Genomic DNA, 24,844 nt, shown 5'->3' with positions numbered 1-24,844 from the left:
CTGTTTCTACCAAAAGGTAGAAGTAACCCAAAAGTATATCAACAGATAGGAACAAATAAACAAAATGTGGTATGACATACACTGGAATATTATTCAGCCTTAAAAGGAAAGAAATTCTGTCATGTGATTCAACAAGAAAGAACCCTGCAGTCATTACGTTAAATGAAATGTCACAAAATGACCAATACTGCATAATTCCACCTCCATGAGTTATCTAAAGCAGTCAAACTCATGGCAAGAGAAAGCAGAATGGCAGTTTCCAGGGACTGGAAGGATGGAGTAATGGAGAGTTATTGTTTAATGAGCACAAATATCCAGTTTTTAAAGATGGAAAGAATCCCAGAAATCAATGGTGGTGCTGGTTGAACAACAATGTCAATGTATTTAATACTACTGATTTGTACACTTGAAAATTGTTAAAATGGTAAATAGTAGGTTAAAATGGTAAAAGTTTGTGATTAAAAAAGTTTGAAGAGTTTCTTGATAAGATTTCTATTTTACTCATATGCCTTCTAAGTAAATATAAGAGGGTGTTACAATGCAAGACCAATGATCAACCATCCATTACTGTCCAAATTTTAAGGCACTGCAGGAATGGGGTTAGAGGTGGAAGGAGGGAAATGGAAAGAATGAGGATTTGGGAGTGTGAAACACTGTTCAAACCCCAGGGTTTGGAAGTGTGCAAACTGAGCCACATGTTGGCAAAAAGTGCTTTTGAAGAAGTGTTGAAGTCAAGGGCAGGGACAGACAAAGAGAAAAATTCATACTCTGCTCCTTCTCAGTGTCCCCCTAAGAGTCCCTAATTATGATCATTTGTGGATAAGACTGGTGAGAAGCAGGTAAACCTCCAGTGTGCAAACTGAGCACACCTATGCTAGAGTTGTTAATAAGATGGAACGAACAGAGAAGAGGGCCTTTAGTCTCCTTAGGAGGATAGCATATTGCTGGTTCTAAGAACCCTGATGAATAGGAATGTCATCACTCCACAGCTGGGCTACTTCTACCACCATAGACTATCACTTAGATCACTAGGGTCATATGTGCTTTTCAGAATGTTAGCCCCCTTCTCTAGCACTAACTTCGCTGGTTGGGCTCGAGCTACCTTCTGGACAATACTGGATCCTGAAGGAAAAAACATGGAATTAGGGGTGTCAGAATAAGTGATGTGGCACAAAGAAATTGTAGTTTACATGTTATTATCCCTCCTTCCCACAACACCCACAAGACACTGCCCATCACCCTGTTTTAGGACATAGAGGAGGAACATTCGAACAAGGGTTCTCCCCACCTAGCCGCATGGAAACCACAAACACCTTGAGAAGGCTGGGGAGCAACATGTTTGAGTTCTCCTCCTCCTCCTTCCGCTCCCACTCCTCCCCCTCCCCCTCCTCCCACCCCCTCTCCTCCTCCTCTTCTAGCTTCTCCTCCCCCTTCTCCCCCTCCTCCCCCTTCTCCCCCTCCTTTTCTCCCTCCCCCTCCTTCCCCCCCCCTCCCCCTTCCCCTCCTCTTTCCCCTCCTCTTCCTCCTCCTTCTCCTTCTCCTTATTCTTCTGTATCAGAGTTTGGCATTGTGAGGGGAGCCTGACAAGGTGAGGGAAGGACTGCTGTGTATGTGCTGCTGTGGCCCCAAAACAGGAAACAGGGTATCTTGGTGTACCAAGTTGTGTGGGTCATGTCATAGTTCTTAATGTGCCAGGGAAAGTCTCACTACCCAACATCCTTTTTGCATTATACAACCCTTAACTTGGAAACAATTACATCTGAAAATCAGATTTTATATTGAAATGAAGATTGATGGTTTAACCTACTATGATATGTACATTCATTGCATCTGTGATGAAAGTAGTTGGGTGGCACCTACATGAAAATACTTCATGTAATGGATTATGAAAACAACATAGGATTAGGAATGATGTATCCTCACACTATGTATACTGCTCTTTTATCTAAGGTAGAAATACATCACATGACAAGAAGGCAGTGTTTAGACATTCACTGCAGCTCTTTCAGTGTATCTATTGTTATGCCAGTGTTCCTCCTCACTACCCATGTCTCTACAGATAACTATGTACAGACCCAAAAGCAGAAAAATCTAATCATTCTTTGTTGAAGGGTTCAGGTTGCAGCCCTCAGACAATAGATCCTGTCACCGAGGTCTTCTCTTTACTGTTTAGTTTCCACGGCTCAGCTGTGTTCAGAAAGGCCAGAATAGACACCAGAGTTTGGTAACTATGTTATCAATCCTTTAACTTTACATTTTGCCCTTACCTCAGTTGAACCACAGTAAGCTTCCATGCTTTGTGTGCTCAGTTCTGAAGTGAATATGCACTAGGTGACCCCATATACCTCCATAGGACTCTTGATGATATAATAAGTGATTGTAATAAAACTTTCCCTGTGTATGTATTAAAAGTAAGGCTGTGCCCCAAGGATATTCCTCCACATCATGGCAAACAGCGAAGAACCATTGCCTATCATTGTCTGTCTCTTGATAAAGTAGCCAAAGCTTAACATCTTTGCCTCAAAATCATTGTAGCCTCAGGCAAATTGGTTGAAGCATCTTCAGAACTTGCATTGCATATGTCTGCATGAAATATGATGGAACCACATACAGGCAAACTGGCCTCCTCTCTAAGGGATAGACTATAACTATCTAAAAACACCCAACATTTTCCTACCAGCTGGGTGAATAAGTGTGAAATATTCATTACTCCTCCCATTATTCAACTCTAATAGATTTCTCAGTGTAGGGAATCTCATGATTTTGCTTCTGTCATTCAAGAAGTGTCCATGTCCAGGACAGACGTTTTAAACACTCTCAGACCAAATTCTGAGTTAATAGATTTTTAATAATCTTATCTTAAATATTGAAATAGACAATACCAGACTGATCATGCAATTACTACTCTGGACTTCCTTTTAAAATCCAATCACTTACCAGAAGTAAAATTAATTCAAGTGGTTAAATTGGTGAATATCTCTTGGCCATGCCAATTGACAAAAAATGATGTAGTCAGTGTCAGTCAATACGTTTTTAATGTAGTTCACAGCTACTAGTGTCTGGTACATGTTAACCTTATCCCAGGTGGCCCTGCATCCTACCCTCACAATGTCCTATGCTGTCTTACCATAAATTTCTCACTGTAGCCCACATAACTCAGATGTCCCAACCCATACTTATTCCAGCATCACAAACTAAAATAGATAAGAAAGCCCATGGTCCTTTACTTTTATTCAGACACAGATTTCTCTCCTGGCCTTTCATTTATTCACCTTTACAAGATCTTAACCTTTGGTGCTCTGAACAAAATCCCAGAACAAGTTGCCATTGAGATCAGTGAAATGATCTTATTAGGTGCTACTTATTATCTGTTCAGCAAATAAAGTATAAGAAATGGATCCTTGGTTGCATGTTTACTAACTAGTATGACATCATGCACCCTTCACTGACAAGAACTGAAAAATTTATTCATATTAGAGATCTTAAACTCTAAGAGTTTAAGAGGTTGTCTAGAGTTTAGAGTTTAGAGGTTGTCTAGAGAATCATAAGAAGCCAGAGATGAGTGTATATGGAAGATCCAGCCTGTGAATCCCCCACGGAGGGAAGTAAGAACATGCGAGTGACATCTGTCTCCCCAGCCTCTGGAGGATGCTGCCAAAGAGAACCATCGTCTAGACCCATCCAGAATACTGAGGTGCACTGCTCACTGGGGAGTGGGGTGCTCCCAGCAGAACAGCACCCAGGGCTCTTGAGGGGTAGCACCCAGCATGTACCCTACAAACCATGGCACAGCCTTCATTAGGAATCTGCCCGTGGCCCACTGGAGATGGCCTGCCTACAGACCCCCACAAATGGTCCATGAGCACGCACAACACTCAGTCCCTCACCCACACATCATCCCATCCTGTGGCCTTCCACCAGTGCACACAGGGGGCAACAGCAGTGAGCTTTTGTAAGCAGCTGCTGTGCATGCACAGAGAGTAGGCCCACTCTCCCGGATTGGGAGAAATCACACAAATTCAGTCAGCACCGTCCTAGAGAAAGGAAACAAAAAGGAGACTCTTGGCACCCAATCTGGCTTCACAGGATCAAGAGAAGGCCTAAAAGTTTGTACTACCTTGTCCCAGGACGTAAGAAACAAATACACCAAACATGATGAAGGTTTAAACCTGAATGTGTCTGGGTCTGAGACTCAGAGCACACTCAGGCTAAAACACTTGTTTTCTTCCACTGCATCAATTCTCACCTCAGTCTGATCAAGCATTCAAACCTGTAGGAACTGCACCCTCTGTCTTGCTTCTAATTGATTTAAGAAGAAACAAATGAATAATATAGAAGCCTGCCTCCTTCTGACTCCATTATCAGGCTTGGAGGAAAGGCTCCAATCAGAAGTCGTCTTCCTTCTACTGCACAGGAGTTGGCAGTATAAGGGGGAAGGAATCAAGCCCATTGACGTGCTGGGCACAGTTTTGACCTCCTTTGGTCAGATGTGATAAGCTGAATTTAATCTGGGGACTTCCCCAGTAAGAGAAAGCCAGTTACTAAATACCTAGCAACCATAACTCAGCTAAAAGGAACCACTGTCACCTTACCAATTACCAATTATATACATCGTTAGTTAGGAAGACTTGAGGGACCTTGAAAGGACCCTGCCCTTGAGCAGGGGTGGGGGTAGGAATGACAGAATTAAATATTTACTCAGTTTGTTTTATTCCATTGATTTCTTTGCAACACTAGAGAAATGATTTTTTTAAATATATGTAACGGTTAGTAATGTTTAATTCAGTCGAACATGAACATGTGGAGGGAGGTTGGTAGCACGTCATCTCTACATTAGCCATTAGTCCAAATGCCTTTGTGCAATCTACTAATAGTAAGGCGGTTGACACATGCATACAAAAATTTTCCCATATATCTCAGAAATAAAGGCTCTTATTATGATAACAAAAACTTACAAGTTCAAGAATAAATTGAATAATCTTCTAACAGCAGAACATCATTAAGAGAGATATAAAAATGGAAAGAAATACTATGTACTCAAACAATCAAATAATCACATACACTTTAAAGACTTTTATTTTTGCAAATTAATTTATAAATATAATTCAAACAGAAAGCTTAGCTTAAAATTATGAGTCAGTAACAGAATTGTCCTTTCCTTCTTTTGTTATCATCTATTGATAATCATGTGGAAAAATTTTCCTAGGTACTGAAAATATAGAAATGTATGAAATACAAAATTCTGTGTCCTAAATTGTATGAGAGAATTATTGTGAACAGATACATACAGAATTGTGTAAATGAGAACAGATTTCTGAGCTTTATCTGAAGCTCACATTGTCAGATCACTATCTAATTCCCTTTATACACTCAAATAGTACTTACTAGCTGTGTGCTTGGAAAAACTGGGGCACAATTTTTGAATAAGACATTAATCAAAGCACATAGAAATGGTGGTCAGGGGTGCCTGGGTGGTTCAGTAAACCAGGCAACTGACTTCAGGTTGTGTCATGATATCAGGTTCCCAGGATCCTGCTCCAAGCTGAGAGAGGAATCTGCTTCTCCCTTTCCCTGTGCCCCTCCTTCGACTCATATTTGCACTCTATTTTTTTCTCTCTCTCAAATAAACACATAAAATCTTTTTAAGAAAAAGAAATGGCTGTCAAATATTGCCCCAAATACAGAGGAACAAAATTGATTTGAAGGTGTAATTAATTAAAATATACCACAGAGCTATATTAAAGCACATGTTAAATGAAAACTTAAAAAAGTAGTTTTAAAAAAAGCAGATGTTTGAGGGAAAGACTTGATGAAGTGTGGAATAATCAAATCAAAACACATAAAGTGAAAAAAATCATGATCCTAATTATAATAAGAATTATATTAGCAATATTATGTGATTACAAAATTATCACTTTCATATTTGTACTTTATGTATTTCTCTATTTGACATGTAATGTTTTAGAATTGAAAAATTATAAATTTTGCTTTGAAACACAGTATTAAGTAGCCATCCATAATAAGGACTGTATTACTGGTTATTTGTAGGAGAGGAGTCTGAATAGCAAATATGAAGTCATCCTGAAAACTTGAATTTCAAAATAAAACATTATTAAATCACTTCAAGAATCCAAAAACAAGAATCATCCAACAAAATGTTTTCACCCTGTTTGGGTCATCTCTATCTTAATAGTCTAACATGTTAGCTTCCACCTACAGACAAACAACAGCACAAAACCTATCCTTGAAGGTCTGTCTAAGGCTGCCCCAATCCCAGGTTTGAGTGTAGGCAGCAGGTGCGTGGGAAGCAATGTGTGCTTGCTGCACAGAAGTACACAGCTGAGTCTTCAGGATGGGTGTCTCTGATGCACAGGGAGAAATGTTTGGCCGTCTCATTCAATGAGAGAGTGAGTCTTTGGTCTTCTTTTGTGGCCACAGTTGAATGAATGTATGTAAGGAGCAGGGGACCTTTTCCAGGTTCTTGCTTATACCAGGGGAAGTAGTCTGAGGTACTGTCTGAATAACTGCAGTTGATAACAGAGCTGCTTCCCTCCTGGACACTCAGGGTAGGAGAATGCTGCTCCACATTCTCTCCCTGGCTGAACCCTGTGCAGAAAGAAAAGGTTAGAGAAAGGAGAAGAGATTCCAGGTTATTGTGCTTCAGAATGCTCTTTTTCAACACTAAGTGGAGGAAACCTGAGTAAAGCCAGTCTTGAGTTCTGAAGAATATCCACTAATATACTCTGAACTCACAGTTCAGCTGCAGCCACGGGAACAAGATAAAAGTTCCCATGGATGACTTCATGGTTCCTCCCAGGTAGGTTCAGAATTGTAGCCTCCAGCCAGCTCAGCACCTTCTCTTATCAGGCTGTCCCTTCTTTTCTCTAACAGAGTAACTTCCCACATTGTTACCAGCCAATAAGAAAAAGGATCTGCTTCTGCCATAGTCTAGTCCATCAGATGCACTAAAATGAACCCTCCATGTATTCTGCATCAGCACAGGTCAACTGCCATCTTGTGGTCACATCTCTATGAATTTGCTGGGGAAATGTTCTCTTAGCCTGTGCCTCTGATGGACTCACATGCATTAAGGCAGCAATCGTTCAAGGAAATTATATCTTAGATCAGGGATGAACTGTACAGTAAGAACATGGAGATCAGGGTTTACATGCCTGCACACTGCTGAGTCACTGTTAGTAATTTGGAAAGAGGTAGATGCTATTGCTATTTATTCAGTGATGGGCCTGGTGTCCATGTTTGAACTCAGGAAAAAATCAAGATTCAGTCTCTTAAACAAAGAAAATGGAAACCCTTCCCTTTCTGCCAAACCTATTGTCCTCATTTGTCTGTTACAGAGAAAAACCATTTGTAAAAGGAACATAGAAGCCAAAGATTAGAGTAAGAGAGAGAAGGTCATTTGATATTTCAAATGCCTCTTTCTTCAGACTATTCCTTCTCTGGTCTTGCTCCAGACCTTGCGATTCCCAGAGAGTTGACTGTACCAACAGTCAAAATGTTTAATGTCAAAGAGGAAGTGAGGAAACCCACTTTCTTTCTCGCCTCACTCATTCAATACCTAATTGTTTCTTACTGTTATCTTGGTTACAGTCTCTGATGTGTAAATGAAGTTGGACTCAAGAATTTCTAAGAGCACTTCCAGCATTAAATTTCTTTTGTACTATATAACAAAACAAATATTTGTTGATGACTGGTGGTGTGCACTGTGGACAAGTGTCATTGTGGGTGAAATTACCTGCATCATGGAACTCCAAGACTATTTTCACAGCCACAGGTGACCGAGTATGTCTGAGGTTGATCTTAGCCAATGGCAGAGGCATCTTCAGAAGCAGAGATACGATCCTCAGAATGAAATCCTATCAGGATTTTCATTTCTTCTAGAAGATCAATAATGTATCAAGGAGAGTTAAATCCATATGAAAATGTAATAAAATGGGATTTATTCACTGAGTGAAAGTTCTTCACAGGCAGTGAGATCAGGGGGATTCATGGCTGAGGCATGTGAAGGCAGGATATTCTTCTGGAGATGTATCTCATATATATATGATATATATATATCATATATATATATGCACACACACACACACACACACACACACATATATATATATAAAACATATAATTTATATATCCTACAGAAGAAAGAAAGAATGTTGGCAGTTGAGGCAACCTAGAGGGGGTAAATGAGCTTACTAATACAGAAAGAGAGAAGTACTTTTTTTTTAATTTTTCATTTTTTATAAACATATATTTTTATCCCCAGGGGTACAGGTCTGTGAATCGCCAGGTTTACACACTTCGCAGCACTCACCAAAGCACATACTCTCCCCGATGTCCATAACCCCACCCCCTTCTCCCAACCCCCCTCCCCCCAGCAACCCTCAGTTTGTTTTGTGAGATTAAGAGTCACTTATGGTTTGGCTCCCTCCCAATCCCATCTTGTTTCATTTATTCTTCTCCTACCCACTTAAGCCCCCATGTTGCATCACCACTTCCTCATATCAGGGAGATCATATGATAGTTGTCTTTCTCTGCTTGACTTATTTGGCTAAGCATGATACGCTCTAGTTCCATCCATGTTGTCGCAAATGGCAAGATTTCATTTCTTTTGATGGCTGCATGGTATTCCATTGTGTATATATACCACATCTTCTTTTTTTTTTTTTTTAAAGATTTTATTTATTTATTTGACAGAGAGAAATTACAAGTACACTGAGAGGCAGGCAGAGAGAGAGAGAGAAGGAAGCAGGCTCCCTGCTGAGCAGAGAGCCCGATGCGGGACTCGATCCCAGGACCCTGAGATCATGACCTGAGCCGAAGGCAGCGGCTTAACCCACTGAGCCACCCAGGCGCCCCGTCACATCTTCTTGATCCATTCATCTGTTGATGGACATGTAGGTTCTTTCCATAGTTTGGCTATTGTGGACATTGCTGCTATAAACATTCAGGTGCACGTGCACCTTCGGATCACTACGTTTCTATCTTTAGGGTAAATACCCAGTAGTGCAATTACTGGGTCATAGGGTAGTTCTATTTTCAATATTTTGAGGAACCTCCATGCTGTTTTCCAGAGTGGCTGCACCAGCTTGCATTCCCACCAACAGTGTAGGAGGGTTCCCCTTTCTCGGCATCCTCGCCAGCATCTGTCATTTCCTGACTTGTTGATTTTAGCCATTCTGAATGGTGTGAGGTGATATCTCATTGTGGTTTTGATTTGTATTTCCCTGATGCCGAGTGATATGGAGCACTTTTTCATGTGTCTGTTGGCCATCTGGATGTCTTCTTTGCAGAAATGTCTGTTCATGTCCTCTGCCCATTTCTTGATTGGATTATTTGTTCTTTGGGTGTTGAGTTTGCTAAGTTCTTTATAGATTCTGGACACTAGTCCTTTATCTGATATGTCATTTGCAAATATCTTCTCCCATTCTGTCAGTTGTCTTTTGATTTTGTTAACTGTTTCCTTTGCTGTGCAAAAGCTTTTGATCTTGATGAAATCCCAATAGTTCATTTTTGCCCTTGCTTCCCTTGCCTTTGGTGATGTTCCTAGGAAGATGTTGCTGCGGCTGAGGTCGAAGAGGTTGCTTGCTGCCTGTGTTCTCCTCAAGGATTTTTTGAGAAAATTTCTCACATTGAAGTCCTTCAAAAAATTTCTCACATTGAGGTCCTTCATCCATTTTGAGTCTATTTTTGTGTGTGGTGTAAGGAAATGGTCCAATTTCATTTTTCTGCATGTGGCTGTCCAATTTTCCCAATACCATTTATTGAAGAGGCTGTCTTTTTTCCATTGGACTTTCTTTCCTGCTTTTTCGAAGATTAGTTGACCATAGAGTTGAGGGTCTATTTCTGGGCTCTCTATTCTGTTCCATTGATCTATGTGTCTGTTTTTGTGCCAGTACCATGCTGTCTTGATGACGACAGCTTTGTAATAGAGCTTGAAGTCCGGAATTGTGATGCCACCAACGTTGGCTTTCTTTTTCAATATCCCTTTGGCTATTCGAGGTCTTTTCTGGTTCCATATAAATTTTAGCATTATTTGTTCCATTTCTTTGAAAAAGATGGATGGTACTTTGATAGGAATTGCACTAAATGTGTAGATTGCTTAAGGTAGCATAGACATTTTCACAATATTTATTCTTCCAATCCATGAGCATGGAACATTTTCCCATTTCTTTGTGTCTTCCTCAATTTCTTTCATGAGTACTTTATAGTTTTCTGAGTATAGATTCTGTGCCTCTTTGGTTAGGTTTATTCCTAGGTATCTTATGGTTTTGGGTGCAATTGTAAATAGGATTGACTCCTTAATTTCTCTTTCTTCTGTCTTGTTGTTGGTGTAGAGAAATGCAACTGATTTCTGTGCATTGATTTTATATCCTGACACTTTACTGAATTCCTGTACAAGTTCTAGTAGTTTTGGAGTGGAGTCTTGGGTTTTCCACATATAGTATCATATCATCCGCGAAGAGTGATAATTTGACTTCTTCTTTGCCGATTTGGATGCCTTTAATTTCCTTTTGTTGTCTGATTGCTGAGGCTAGGACTTCTAGTACTATGTTGAATAGCAGTGGTGATAATGGACATCCCTGCCCTGTTCCTGACCTTAGCGGAAAAGCTTTCAGTTTTTCTCCATTGAGAATGATATTTGCGGTGGGTTTTTCATAGATGGCTTTGATGATATTGAGGTATGTGCCTTCTATTCCTACACTTGAAGAGTTTTGATCAGGAAGGGATGCTGTACTTTGTCAAATGCTTTTTCAGCATCTATTGAGAGTATCATATGGTTCTTGTTCTTTCTTTTATTGATGTGTTGTATCACATTGACTGATTTGCAGATGTTGAACCAACGTTGCAGCCCTGGAATAAATCCCACTTGGTCGTGGTGAATAATCCTTTTAATGTACTGTTGAATCCTATTGACTAGTATTTTGGTGAGAATTTTCGCATCTGTGTTCATCAAGGATATTGGTCTATAGCTGTCTTTTTTGATGGGATCCTTGTCTGGTTTTGGGATCAAGGTGATGCTGGCCTCATAAAATGAGTTCAGAAGTTTTCCTTCCATTTCTATTTTTTGGAACAGTTTCAGGAGAATAGGAATTAGTTCGTCTCTAAATGTTTGGTAGAATTCCCCCGGGAAGCCGTCTGGCCCTGGGCTTTTGTTTGTTTGGAGATTTTTAATGACTGTTTCAATCTCCTTACTGGTTATGGGTCTGTTCAGGCTTTCTATTTCTTCCTGGTTCAGTTGTGGTAGTTTATATGTTTCTAGGAATGCATCCCTTTCTTCCAGATTGTCAAATTTGTTGGCGTAGAGTTGCTCATAGTATGTTCTTATAATAGTTTGTATTTCTTTGGTGTTAGTTGTGATCTCTCCTCTTTCATTCATGATTTTATTTATTTGGGTCCTTTCTCTTTTCTTTTTGATAAGTCTGGCCAGGGGTTTATCAATCTTATTAATTCTTTCAAAGAAGCAGCTCCTAGTTTCGTTGATTTGTTCTATTGTTTTTTTGGTTTCTATTGAGAGAAGTACTTTTTAAGACAGCTTAATTTCTTTTTGGATTCTGGCTTTCTCCTTGAAACTTTACTTTGGAGTTTCCTTCTTTCCAGCCATGGATATCTACACAATTTTTGAGATCATTCCAAAATGAAAACTTGGGAACATCTTTCAAAAAGCAAGGAAGAATTCTCATTAGGTAATGTTTCTAGAGGAATCATGTATCAAAAATGTTTTAACTCTTCATACTTATTAGTTTCATGTCTCTCAATTTAATTTTTTAAGGACTCTCTTATTTTCAACCATTTCAACTAGGTTCAAAGAAAAACAGCTGATGTACTGGGTATCCGATGCAACTCCTGCCCCCACACAGGTATAGCCTCTCCTATTATCAACCTCCCCTGGACAATTTTCACAGTGAAGGAGCTGCCAGATCATATCATCCAAAGCCCAGAGTTTATCTAGGGTTCACTCCAGCTATTGTGCATTCTATGGGTGTGAACAAATGTAAGTATGTATCCACCATTATCGTATCACAGAGACTAGGCTCACTACACTAAGTATTCTCTGTGCTCTTCATCCCTGCTGCTCCCCTCAACCTTTGACAACCACAATCTTTTACTCCCTCCTTAGTTTTGCCTTTTCTAAAAAGTCATAGGATCAGAATCATACCCTACCTAGCCTTTGCAGATCAGCTGTATTCACTTAGTAAAATGCATACAGGTTTCCCCTATGTCTTCATGGCTTCATGGCTCATTTCTTTTTAGCAGCAAATCATATTCCATTGTTTGGATGTACCACCATTTATTTATTCATTCACTTATTGAAAGACATGCAACTTACCTCAAGGTTTTGGAAATTACGAATAAAATTGCTATAAAACACCTGTGTACAAATTTGTGTGGACATAATTTTTAAAACCCTTTGGGAAAATAATCAGGAAATTCATTGTTGCATCATACGGTAAGAATATGTTTAGTCCCATAAGAAACTGCCAAACTGCTTTCTTGAAATGTCTAGGCATACACTTTCAATCTGTAGTAATTTCCCAACATAATTTACTACACCCTTGGCTGTATGTCAAAGCCCCAGCTAGTCCAAAGCAGGCACAGACACCACAGGTGGTCCCATCAACTGCTCAGGTCACACACAGCCTGCTGTGACCCAAAAGCTGAGCCTGCATGTGTTCCCGCCTGTGTCCTGGTGCCGCATGTACCTCTCTGCTCAGGCACTTGTTCCTCCCACTTATAGGACTCACTTATAAAAGGCAAGCATAAAGTTAAAACTAGTATTAATTTCAAGACAGGGCACAGCATCAAAAGTCAGGGTTCCTTGGGAGATTTGGGGGGCTGTGTAACTGCACAGGTCCCATGCTCAAGAAACTGAGTTTCCTCCCAGCTTCAGGGAATCTGCCCATTTACCTTCATCTGAATTTTCAGGGGCACAGGCTTTCCTGTCAATGCCCTTTTCTCAACATAGAAGCCAGTGCAGGCTGGAATCCCATTTTTACTGGAATCTTTCTGCATGTATTTCATGCAGTCTTTGTCTCTGGTTACAAGAGGGAAGGATTCTTTTATGGTAATCCTGAAAGCTGTCTTCTCCCTTCCCCAGACTGGGAATAATGTTATAAAATCATGAGGAATAAATTCATGCAAAATGCAAGGAAGAGCATGATTTTCATGGAGTGGAATGAAAATTCTCATAAACTCGTCCACACAAGGTGCTATTTAGAAATGACTTAAATACTTCTGTCAGTGATATGTTAACATATTGTAAAACTGATCAATGGAAATCATTAAGATTTTGTGATTCTAAAGTGTCTTCTATATCAGATACTCAGAGGATAAGCTCTTATATCACCTCAGATTCACTAACTTTCGGAATAATAAGAGCTCCACTAAAGCACTTACGCTCTAAAATCCTCATTGATTCTTGCATGAAATAAAAGTTCTTATTCACAGGGTTTACCTTACTAAAATAAAAAATATATGCAATTAGATAAATAGAGTGCCTGACCCTCAATAAAATTATTTTATTTTATTTTATTTGTATTTTCAAGGGGAAAATGGTGAATACAGACTGGAGAAAACATTACACATGTTCTCATTACTATCCTTTGATAGTAAAACATTTACAGGTAACTAAAAATTTTAGTCAACTCTCTCTATTTTTGATGACCATCTATTTTTTCAAGCCTTTTCCATTTGGCTATTTTCAAATAATTTATATGCTAGCTGCCAGGACATCTGTCTTCCCAGGGTACTGGATATGGGCATCTCTGTCACTTGCTCCAAAGGTTCCATGGTAGAACTTTTTACCTACAAAGGGCTTTTTGGAAGAAAAAGGGCAGGAAAAGCAAGTGAATTGAGAGCACTGGTAGTTCTAATTTAGAAGGGAAAAAAGTGCTGTAACTTAAGTCTAAAAATATGCGAAGGCTGCTATGGAGGCAAATGCCAGCCCCAGGGAGAGGCGGGGGCTGCAGGTGCAGCTGCAGTTTGGGTGCAGGCTGCAGATCACCGGGGAGCACTGTGCCTCCCCCGCACACAGGTAGGTGGCTGAGTCTTCCAGTCGGGAGGCCGTGATGTGGAGGGTGCTAGACTGTTCCTTAGTATTCACTGTGCAGGTTAACCTTCCACTCTGCTTCATCCCCGAAAATATGTAAAACAATGAGGTGAAGCCGCCGCCCCCAGGATTCTGTCGGAACCACTGCACTCTGTTCACTGTGCTAGAAAAATTGCACTTGAGAGTAGAGTTGGCTCCCTCCTGGAGGCTCAGGTCTGAAGGATTCTGCTCCACCGTCATCCCTCTCACCCCTGTGTGAAAAGGGAAAAACACAAACGATATGACTGGGGAGTCAGCGGTGCCATTTTCAAACCTGTAAAATATTCAAAGAACCAATCCCAATGATGTAGGGCCTTCCAGGAGTTCTCTGTCCGCTCACTCCCCTCACCACTGGGCTGTGGACTCCTCCCAATACCCATAAGGAATGCAACTCACAGCAAACATGGACCCACAGAAGCCCCAGCAGAGCTCCCCAGTCTGTCTTCATGTTTCTTTTTCAGTGGCTGTATTAGGAACACTCCAGTCTGCAGAGTGTAGAAAAATTGTGTTCTTACCCTCAATCGCTTCCAACAGAACCACTGAGCACCAATCACACCTCAGCTCTGTCATTCACAGAACTCCAGACTCCACCCACAGTGACCCAGTAGCAGTGCACAGTAATCTCTCCAAAAGTATGCTTGCCAGCAAGGCAGAGAGGTAGGTGCCAAATTTCCAATAAAGGAAGATATAAGGGATTTTCCTGAAAACACTTTATGTAAGATTTATGGGTTAGCATGTGAGGAAAGCTAAATGATCCTTCTAGAAGTGTCAATGTCCCAAAGGAGGTTACATAGAACCTTGAAGACTCATAGGGAAGAGACACTCCATTCCCCAAATTGCATACTTAGACAATGTGAGAATTCAGCTATGTATAAATACTGATAAAGGAAAACTATCTGGTAGCATGCATTGTGCACTGCAGAAGTAACTACAATTTCTTGAAGTCGGGAGAGTTCTATAAACCAAAACAGGCAGCCAACATCTGCATAAAAAATTATTCCAACCAGAATTTTGTTGGTGAAAAATACATTTCTGCATAATGCCCCCTTTGATTTAATTTCCACCTCTCCACCTCTCCTGTGCTACTGGTGGATACTCTTTCACCCACATAGCTGAGGCGGGCCAAGTCACATTTTGCTGGTCAAAGTCAATATTGATCTCTTCCTTTCCTTCTATTTTTGTTCCTTTTTTTTTTTTTCTTTTTTCTTGTTCCCTCCACTCTGAGCAGAGGTATATAAAAAGGTAGGATATTGGGGATTTTGAAATAATTTCAATGCCAGTAGGTTTAGGGGCTTTTATTCATAACAACTGATACCAGGTAAAAGAATGTTTTCTGTCTCATTTCCTTGGTCACAAGGTCCAGAACTATCCCTATCCTGTCACCTGTCTCTAAGAATTATCTCTATAATGGATTTCTAGAGATATGGCCTACAGATGTCTGAAGTTGATATGCAATGGCAGAACTGAAAACCTTAGATGAGCTTTACACAAACCTGGTCCCACTCTCTCCCCACCTTTCCTATCTATAATTGGACTGGCTCACATGATTTCTGTTCTCTCTTTAATTGTTCAAGCTTGGACCACCAGGAAGTTTTTGCTTCTTGTTAGGCCTAGAGTGCCCCCTAGAGGACTGAAGGGGTCAACTAAGATGCCTTCCGACCAAGCAACTCCTCGGACACAGATCCCCAGGCCTATTCATTCCAATCTTCCTGATGAAGGAAATGCAGATGGTCAGAATTGAAGATTATTCCTTAGATTGAATGTGGCTTACAAGTAAACCTAAACCTACTTTTAAAGTGGAATTTTAAAGAAAATTATATCAGAAAATAATTAGGTAAATCTCATTTTGTGCTATTTATTTGATTTCTTTACTGCAGTTCAAAAGAAATCCACAAATATTCATTGAACTTTTAGTTTCATTGGGGTAGTTTACTAGAATTCAAAATATGTGAAGAGTAATGAAATATTACTCAGCCATATAAAAGAATGAAATTTTGCCACTTGCAATAACATGGTCAGAGCTAAAGAGTATAATAATGAGGGGAAAATGAGGAAAATAATGTAGCTGGAGGAAGACCAGTACCATATGATTTCACTCCTGTGGAATTTAAGAAACAAGCCAAACAAGATCAAGGGAAAAAATAAGACAGAGTGAGATAAAGGAAGAACAGACTCTTAACTAAACAGAACACACTGATGGTTACCAGAAGGGAGAGGGCTGGGGATTGGTTAAATAGGTGAGGAGATGAAGAAGTGCCTTTGTCCTGATGAGCACCAGGTGATCTGTGGAAGTGCTGAAAGAAAACAGCCAAGAAAGGTGAGCAGATAGGATGGGACTTTCCTGCTGCTTCCGTGTGGAAAGACTAAAGCCCTTCCTTCAACTGCTAAACCCACCACACCCACAGGAGCGATCCCAAGGAAGGTCAGTCTTGTGGAATCAGTCAAAGCTACCTAAGAGAACACCTCATTAGTGAACTAAGGTTACTGCTGCAAAGGAAAGATCTAAAGAAGAAAAGAAGAGATTCAAACATTTAATATTCCAGTAGAAAAGAGAACAGAAGAGAGAAAACTGGGAGAGATGAAATATCAAGAGTAAATTGAGATTTGCAGAAAAGGATGAAAGTGAAATTAAGCAAATTTCACATCTTGATAGAGCACAGGATAAAAACAAGTGTGAGTAACAGCCTCTACACATTCTTCAGTGGTCCCCCATATATCCATTCTTTCACAACTGGGAATGCTTTAAGAGCTATTGAAAGCACACATTGCTAATGCCTCTAAAAGCCCATTAAGAGAAGTTGAGAAACCATCATCAAAACTGTCTATAATCATTCTCCGCATGAGAAATCAGGTGCAAATTTCAATCAAGGGAGACCTTTGACTGTCTTGTTTATGCATATCACATTTATTTAATAGGGAGACAATTTTAGTATCTTATTAAATGAAATGTATCACAAAACACAATCTTGGAGTCATAACTACACATAAAAATATCTTAATCATTTTAACAGTTTATCTTTTAAATGCATGTTTTAATGCATTGCTTCCTAAATTAAAGTGTTCCTTTGTCTTAGATATTCTCCCCTAGGAATTCTATTAGATCTAATATCCTAACAGAAGATTCCCACTAAATAACCTAATTTACAGATCAAGGAACTAAGAAAAGAATAAAGTAAGTTCCAAGTCTAGAGAAGGAAGGAAATAACAAAAATTACAGCAGAAATAGCAAAACAATAGAAAAAGTCACAAACTAAGAGATTTTTTTTTTTGTAGTTTATAAAGAGAGTACGTGCAAGCTGGGGGAGGGAGAGGGAGAGAGAATATTAAACAGGCTCCACATTCAGTCCAGAGCCTGACACAAGGATCAGTCTTACAATCCTGAGGTCATGACCTGAACCTAGATCAAGAGTCGAATGCTTAACCCACTGAGCCACCCAGGCAACCCTAAAAGTTATTTTTCTGGAAAGAAAACATAGGAGAGAAGTTCCACAATATGGTTTTAGCAGTGATCAATGATGTGACATCAAAAGCAAAGGGAACAGAAGCAAAAACTAACAAGAAGGACCACATCAAACTCAGTACAACAAAGGAAACAGTCAGCAGCATCAAAAGTCATCCTACAGAGTGGAAGAAAATATTTGAAAACTACATATATATGATAAGTGGCTAATATCCAAATGATAAAAGGAACTCCTATAATAATAGTTTAAAAATACTAATAAGCCAACTTTTAAAAATGGTCTAAGGACTAGGTAGACATTTCTTCAAAGAAGATACTCAAATTGCCAACAAGTATGTGAGAAAATACTCAATGTCACTAATGATCAGGAATATATGAATCAAAGTCCCAGTGAAATATCACCTCACAGAGTCATATAAATATGTAAAAATGGGCCATTCCATTATATATTTCAGTATATAATGTTGATACTAGCCACAACCTAAAGGTGGCAAAAAAAAGCACATACTTTAAACATGTGTAATTTTCTACTCCCTTTTAATGATGACTATCTCAATGTATTTGCCACTACATTTGCAACAAATTTTTATATCATCCATATGTTATACATTACATACACTGAATGTACATACATACAATGAAGACTATTATCAAAAATAGAAAACAACAGTGTTGTCAGGGATGTGAAGAGATTGGAACACTTGTGCATTCTTGGTGGGAATGCACAATGCTCTAACCATGGAAAACAATATAGGGGTTCTTCAAAAGTTGAAAACAGAACTAACATATGATCCAGTAATCCCACTCCTGGGTATGTAATAATAAGAACTGAAATCAGGGGACACCTCTGTGACTCAGTCAGCTAGATGTTTGCCTTTGACTCAGGTCATGATCCCAGGATCCCTACTCAGTGGGGGGTCTACTTCTCCCCATGCCTGCTCCTCCCCCTGCTGTACTCTCCTCCTTTCTCTGACAATAAATAAATAAATAAATAAATAAATAAATAAAATCTTTTAAAAATAATTGAAATCAGAATCTCAAAGAGTTATTAAGCACTCCTATGCTCATTGCAGCACTGTTCACAGTAGCCAAGATAGGGAAACAACTTGAATGCCCAACAACAGATGACTGGATAAAGAAAGTGTGCTATATACATAAACGGAGTACTGTTCAGCCTTAAAAAGAAAAAAGAAAAGAAAATCCTACAATATGCAACCACATGGATGAATCTTGAGGATATTATGGTAACTGAAATAAGCCAGTCACAGGAAGACAAATAGTATGTGATTCCACTCTTAATGTGGTATCTAAAATATTCAAATTTATAGAACCAAAGAGTGAATCAAAGAAAAGGTTGCCATAGGCTCTGCATACAGGGTAAGAGGGAGATACTAATGCAGCATATGAGAGATTACAGAGTTATTGTACAACATTGTGCTCATAGCCAACAATCCCATATTGTACACTTAAAATTTCAAAAGGCTATATCTCATGGTAAGTGTTTGCTACACAATACAAATTATATTAAAAAAAAAAAAAAAAAAGACAGCGCAGTCTCACCTGTTAGAATGGCCAAAATCCAAAATACTACCACCAGCAAATGCTGGTGTCAGAAACTCAAAAATAGCCCAGGTCAATCCAATGAATTTCACCAAAGTAGTAATTAATAATAAAAGTGTCATGTGCACATCTGAAAAGACAGTTCATGAAGTGGGAACACTCAAACCAAAATATGGAATGAGGCTCAGGGGTATATTGCTAGAAAGCAGTTGATATAGTGAGGAGTCTGGGAGTGTCTACTCTTCACAGGCAGCATTGGTTATATATCAGAATTCCTGTAAACGATATCAGAAGATGCTCAGTGGACACCAAATACCAAACTTGGGAAATAGTTCAAGTTTCACTTACGATTTCCAAAGGTACAGCAAAAAATGATTCAGGTCAAGGTAGTCTGCCCAAATAAATTAAATTAAGCTTTATTTGAAGGATTTAATTGATTTTGAAGTGATCTTTGCCCAGGGAATTTTCAAGGTTGATCTGGTTTTTTGTTGTTGTTGTTTTGTTTTGTTTTGTTTGTTTGTTTGTTTTTTGTTTTTAATTTAATACCAGGAAGGATGTCCAGCAACAGGATACCTCATACGTGACTGACAGGAATGCACAATGGTACCACCACACTGGAACACTACCAGTATCTTACTCAGTTAAACAGACTTCTACCAAATGATCGAGCAATGGCAGTCTTACATGTTTACCAAAATGGTTGGAAAACTCTTGCTTACACAAAAACTTGCACACAAATATTTATAGCAGCCTTATTTATAATTGCCAAAAGATGGAAGCAATCAAGATGTCCTTCAGTAGAAGAAAGGGTAAATAAACTATGGCATATCCAGATAAAGGAGACTTCTTTTTTCTCAAAGTTGTATTTTAAAAAAATTTTTATTTAAAGTCAATTTAATTAACATATACTGTATTATTCGTCTCAGAGATAGAATTCAGTAATTTATCAGTTGCGTATAATACCCAGTGTTCATTATTTCAAGTGCTTCCTTAGTGCCCATCACCCAGTTCTGCCTCAACCCACCACCTCCCCTCCAGCAACCCTCAGTGTGTTCCCTGTAGTTAGGAGTCTCTTAGAGTTTGCCTCCCTCTCACTTTATTTTTCCTTCCCTTCCACTATTTTCGTCTGTTTTATTTCTTAAATTCCACATATGAGTGAAATCATATGTTTTTTGTCTTTATCTGACTGACTTGTTTCATTTAGCATAATACCCTCTAGTTCCCTCTACATCAATGCAAATCAGTAAGATTTCATTCTTTTTTATGGCTTAGTAATATTCGTGTGTGTGTGCGTGCGTGCGCACACACACAAGTGCCACATCTTCTTTATCCATTCACCTGTCCATGGATATCTGGGATCTTTCCACAGTTTAGCTATTGTGGACCTTGCTATTATAATGGTGGGGTACAGGTGCCCCTACGAATCACTATGTTTGTATCTTTTGGATAAATACCTAGTAAAGTAATTGCTGGGTCATAAGATAACTCTATTTTTAACTTTTTGAGGAAACTCCATACTGTTTCCAGAGTGGCTGCAACAGTTTGCATTCCCACAACAACTTAAGAGGATATCCCTTTCTCTGCATCTTCACCAACATCTGCTGTTTTGACTTGTTAATTTTAGCCATTCTGACTGATGTGAGGTGGTGTCTCATTGTGCTTGTTTTTAAAAAATTATCATATAATGTATTATTTGTTTCAGGGGTACATACAAGTCTTACACAATTCACAGCACTCACCAGAGCACAACCCTCCCCAATGTCCATCACCTAGCCACCCTATCCTCCCCTCACCCCCCAGCAACCCTCACTTTGTTTCCTGAAATTAAGAGTCTCTTATTATTTGTCTCTCTCCCCAGTCCTATCTTGTTTCATTTTTTCCCTCCCTTCCCCCCATGATGCCCACCCTGCTTCTAAAACTCCTTATATCAGAGAGATATGATAATTGTCTTTCTTTGATTGACTTATTTTGCTTAGCATAATACGCTCTAGTTCCATTTATGTTGTTGCAAATGGCATGGTTTCATTTTTGATGGCTGCATAATATTCCATTTTGTGTGTGTGTGTGTGTGTGTGTGTGTGTGTGTGTGTGTGTGTGACATCTTCATCCATTCTTCTGTTGATGGACTTTTAAGTTCTTTCCATAGTTTGTCTTTTTATAGTTTGGCTATTGTGGACATTGCTCCTGTAAACATTGGGGTGCACATGCCCCTTCAGATCATTACATTTGTATCCTTAGGGTAAATACCCAGTAATGCGATTGCTGGGTTGTAGGGTAGCTCTATTTTCAACTTTTTGAGGAACCCCCATATTGTTTTCCAAAGTGGCTACACCAGCTTGCATTCCCATCAAGAGAGTGGGAGGGTTCCCCTTTCTCCGCATCCTCGCCAACATCTGTCATTTCCTGACTCGTTAATTTTAGCCATTTTGACTGGTGTGAGGTGGTATCTCACTGTGGTTTTGATTTGTATTTCCCTGATGCCAAGTGATGTTCAGCATTTTTTTCGTGTGTCTGTTGGCTATTTGTGTGTCTTTTTTGGAGAAATGTCCATTCGTCTGTCCATTTCTTGACGGTATTTTTTGTGTTTTTTTGGGGTGTTTAGTTTGAAAAGTTCTTTATAGATCAGATAAAAAAATCTTATTCAGTGCTAAAAAGAAATGAATTATCAAGCAATGGATAGACATGAAGGAAACTTACATGCATATTTCTAAGTGAAAGAGGCCCATCTGAAAAGGCTGCATTCTCATATGTGAAAATGTGACATTCTGGAAAAGGCAAAAGTATGGAGACAGTAAGAAGATCAGTGTTTGCCAGGGGATAGAGGGAGGAACTGAATAACTTATTTAAGGAAGGAAAGTTGAACTGGTGATCAAAAATTAAAACGCTTACTAATACACAGATTTGGGGGAATTTATATATGTGCTCCTCTCAGTTCCTCAAAGAGCAACGTCCAGTTTCCTGCTAGGTTAAGAAAGTGATCATTGCTTCTTATAATGGGCTATGGATGGATGGCTATTCTGTGAGTTATAAGTTTTCTCACTCAGTCCACTTACTTTACTTTGTTCACCCCACTACCCTCAACACATGCACACAGGCACACAGAGCACACAAACGCAAGCACACATCAATGCTGGCAACACCATCTTCCTCAAATATCAAAAATTCTGTGGTGCTTCTTTTTCCTGACTCTTTCTGGAGGGCACAGCACACAATTAATTTCTTCTACACTAGGCCTGGTTTTCTTCTTCAGCTAGTCTTTCATGCAAGTTTGCTTTCTCCATATACAACACATTTTCTAGAATTGGATGATGTCACCCTCTGCTAGTAGCTTCTTTCCTTGTTTCACTTTACGTTTGTGGCTTCCTGCCCTTTGCCATGTCTTTACTATCTTTTTAATAGAATTTTAGACAAATCAATAGATGAGCAATAATCTACCATGATTTTTTTTTTAAAAAAAGACTTTAAGTAATCTCATAACATGCTGTGGGGCTAGAACTTACAACCTTGAGATCAAGAGTTGCAGTTCTACTGATTGATCCAGCCAGGCATCCCTAGTCTACATTGTTTATCCAAATGTCAGGGAAATTATTATATACCTTTTTGAATTGTTTAAAGTACATATTGACATGCATTTATATTTCTAGAGCTTTGAAAAAATTTATATTTTAAAGAATTAAATAAAAATTAATTTAAACCAAGAATATATCATTACTATATAAAGAAATGTATTAATATTTTGGTCATGGCTTATTCATAAAATATACTGATGAGGAGATAATAATGTAAAGATCCAAGGGCAACTGCCTGGCACAGTTGGCTAAGCAACTGACTATTATCTAAGTGACTGACTATTAGTTTTGGCTCAGGTCATATCTCAGGATGGTGAGATCAGCCCTTTGTCTGGCTCCAGGCTGAGCTCAGAATCTGCTTCAGATCAATTTCTCACTCTCTGCCTTCCCCCCACCTCACCCCGCCCCCCGTCAATCTCCCTAGCTCTCTATGTTAAATAAATAATCTTAAAAATATTTTAAAAACAAGGAAGATTGCAACATTACTGGCCAATCTGGCAGTGTAATATGGACATTGTGTTTTCTATTATTCCTTGCAAAACTTCACTTACTCCCATGCATTCTCCAATCCCATGATTTGTGGCGCTCTGTGAGAGGTTCCAAAGCAGGTGTTAGAGAAATCTATAGGATTTCCCTCTCGGTGTCACTTATCTCTCTATATTTTTAGGAAACATGAGTGCAAGAGCATTTTCTCTCACCATATTTCCTGGGTACTGAGAACAATCTCACTTGAGTTCTTACGGTCAGAAAGCCAACTGATCTATTTACCTGGCCAGGACTTAGGCCAATTCCTCCACTCTGTTTCTGTCCCCACCCTTCCATGTTGAATATCAGCTTGTGTCTATCACCTGATTTACTAGGAAAACAAAAACAAAAACAAAAAAACAGGGCAGAGGTCCTTGGCCTCTTTTCCTTGCTCAGGTACATGTGTTTCTCCACCTTCCTTCCCTTCCCTTCTTTCTCTACTAAAACCTGGTTTGGGGCTGATCATCTCCATCACCTCTCCTGCTATACTCTGTCAGGAAGATACTAGGCAGAGGCCACCTTCTCAGGCACACTGTGTGTCTCTAAAAGTGTCATAGACACAGTAATACCCACCAGGATGCCATGAAAAACTTGTGGGGCTGGACCTTCACTGCAAGGATGAGCACATGACCACTTTATTGTATGTGGTTTTACCTTAAATGAGTTACATACACCCTGGTTGAGGAACTCTTGGCATCAAACTATACTCAATGTTCCTAAGGAACAGCTGGGGTTGGGGAATGTTACTTCTGTTTCCTATGCTCTAGTTACTTGTATGATTTTATACCAATCAGACACTGAGGGACAAACAACAACAGACTGTTGCTGGAGCCAGAGTGGATCAGGTAAAGACACTCAGCACCCAGGACCCTGTTCTGCTCAGTTTGTGCTCAGCTCCCCCTGCAGTCCCTGTCACTGTGTCACTCATCGCACAGTAGTACACAGCTGAATCTGATGCTTGCACGGAGCCTTTCTCCAAGTGGAAGGATTTGGATTTGCTGTCCAAGGTAACTTCAAAACCTTTGCTGCTTTTCTTCTCCTGGTCTCTCGAGGAGCTCAAGAGGAGCTGTAGACCTTTACTGGGATACTGGACATACCAGAAAAGAGTGGGAAACACAGTTGTTGAATAAGTGCAGTTCACAGTCAGGGAAGCCTCTTCTAAGAGGGTCACTTGGACTTCCGTCTGAGTCACCGAGTCTCCCTGGGTTTGTCCTGGAAAAAGAAAAGAGACCTGTCACCTTGTGTATAAAGCTGTTTGATAAAATTATAGTTAAAGGTTTTCTGATACAATGGAAGAAAAAAATCCAAATTTGTTAAGAGGCATTTTACTTACCAAACATAAAGAGTACCACAATCACGAAGCCTGGAGAACACTTCATCTCTGGAGCGTCACCTAAAAAATGTTCCTCATTCTTACCATGAAGAAATGTTGGAGTGACAGAAAAATGATCAGTGGAAGCCCACATTTCACACAGGAAATGTGATTGTGGTAGGAAGCTGCACCCCCTGGTGGACAGGGACTAAAATGCATGCATGTTGGCCAGAATCCTCCCCAAGTCAGACATCTGTTTCAACCCTGACTTGATGAGGCACATGTCAGTCTTCAGGTGGCCCTGGGAAGTCTGA

At 39.5% G+C, this 24,844-nt stretch overlaps 2 gene segments (V, D, J or C); both read right to left on the bottom strand.

Moving 5' to 3' along the window:
* Positions 1–2,128: 2,128 nt before the first annotated feature.
* Positions 2,129–24,676, bottom strand: LOC116590187. The segment is given in 4 exon segments: positions 2,129–2,187; positions 14,620–14,628; positions 24,143–24,430; positions 24,552–24,676. Coding segments are annotated over 4 exon segments (402 nt in total).
* On the bottom strand, positions 13,710–14,612 carry LOC116591102. The segment is given in 2 exon segments: positions 13,710–14,316; positions 14,501–14,612. Coding segments are annotated over 2 exon segments (447 nt in total).
* Positions 24,677–24,844: the final 168 nt, after the last annotated feature.

The sequence above is a fragment of the Mustela erminea genome, chromosome 5, assembly GCF_009829155.1.
Source record: "Mustela erminea isolate mMusErm1 chromosome 5, mMusErm1.Pri, whole genome shotgun sequence".
NCBI classification, from domain to species: domain Eukaryota; kingdom Metazoa; phylum Chordata; class Mammalia; order Carnivora; family Mustelidae; genus Mustela; species Mustela erminea.
The sequence above is the reverse complement of the archived record's forward strand: the minus strand, read 5'-3'. Positions and strand labels throughout refer to the sequence as shown.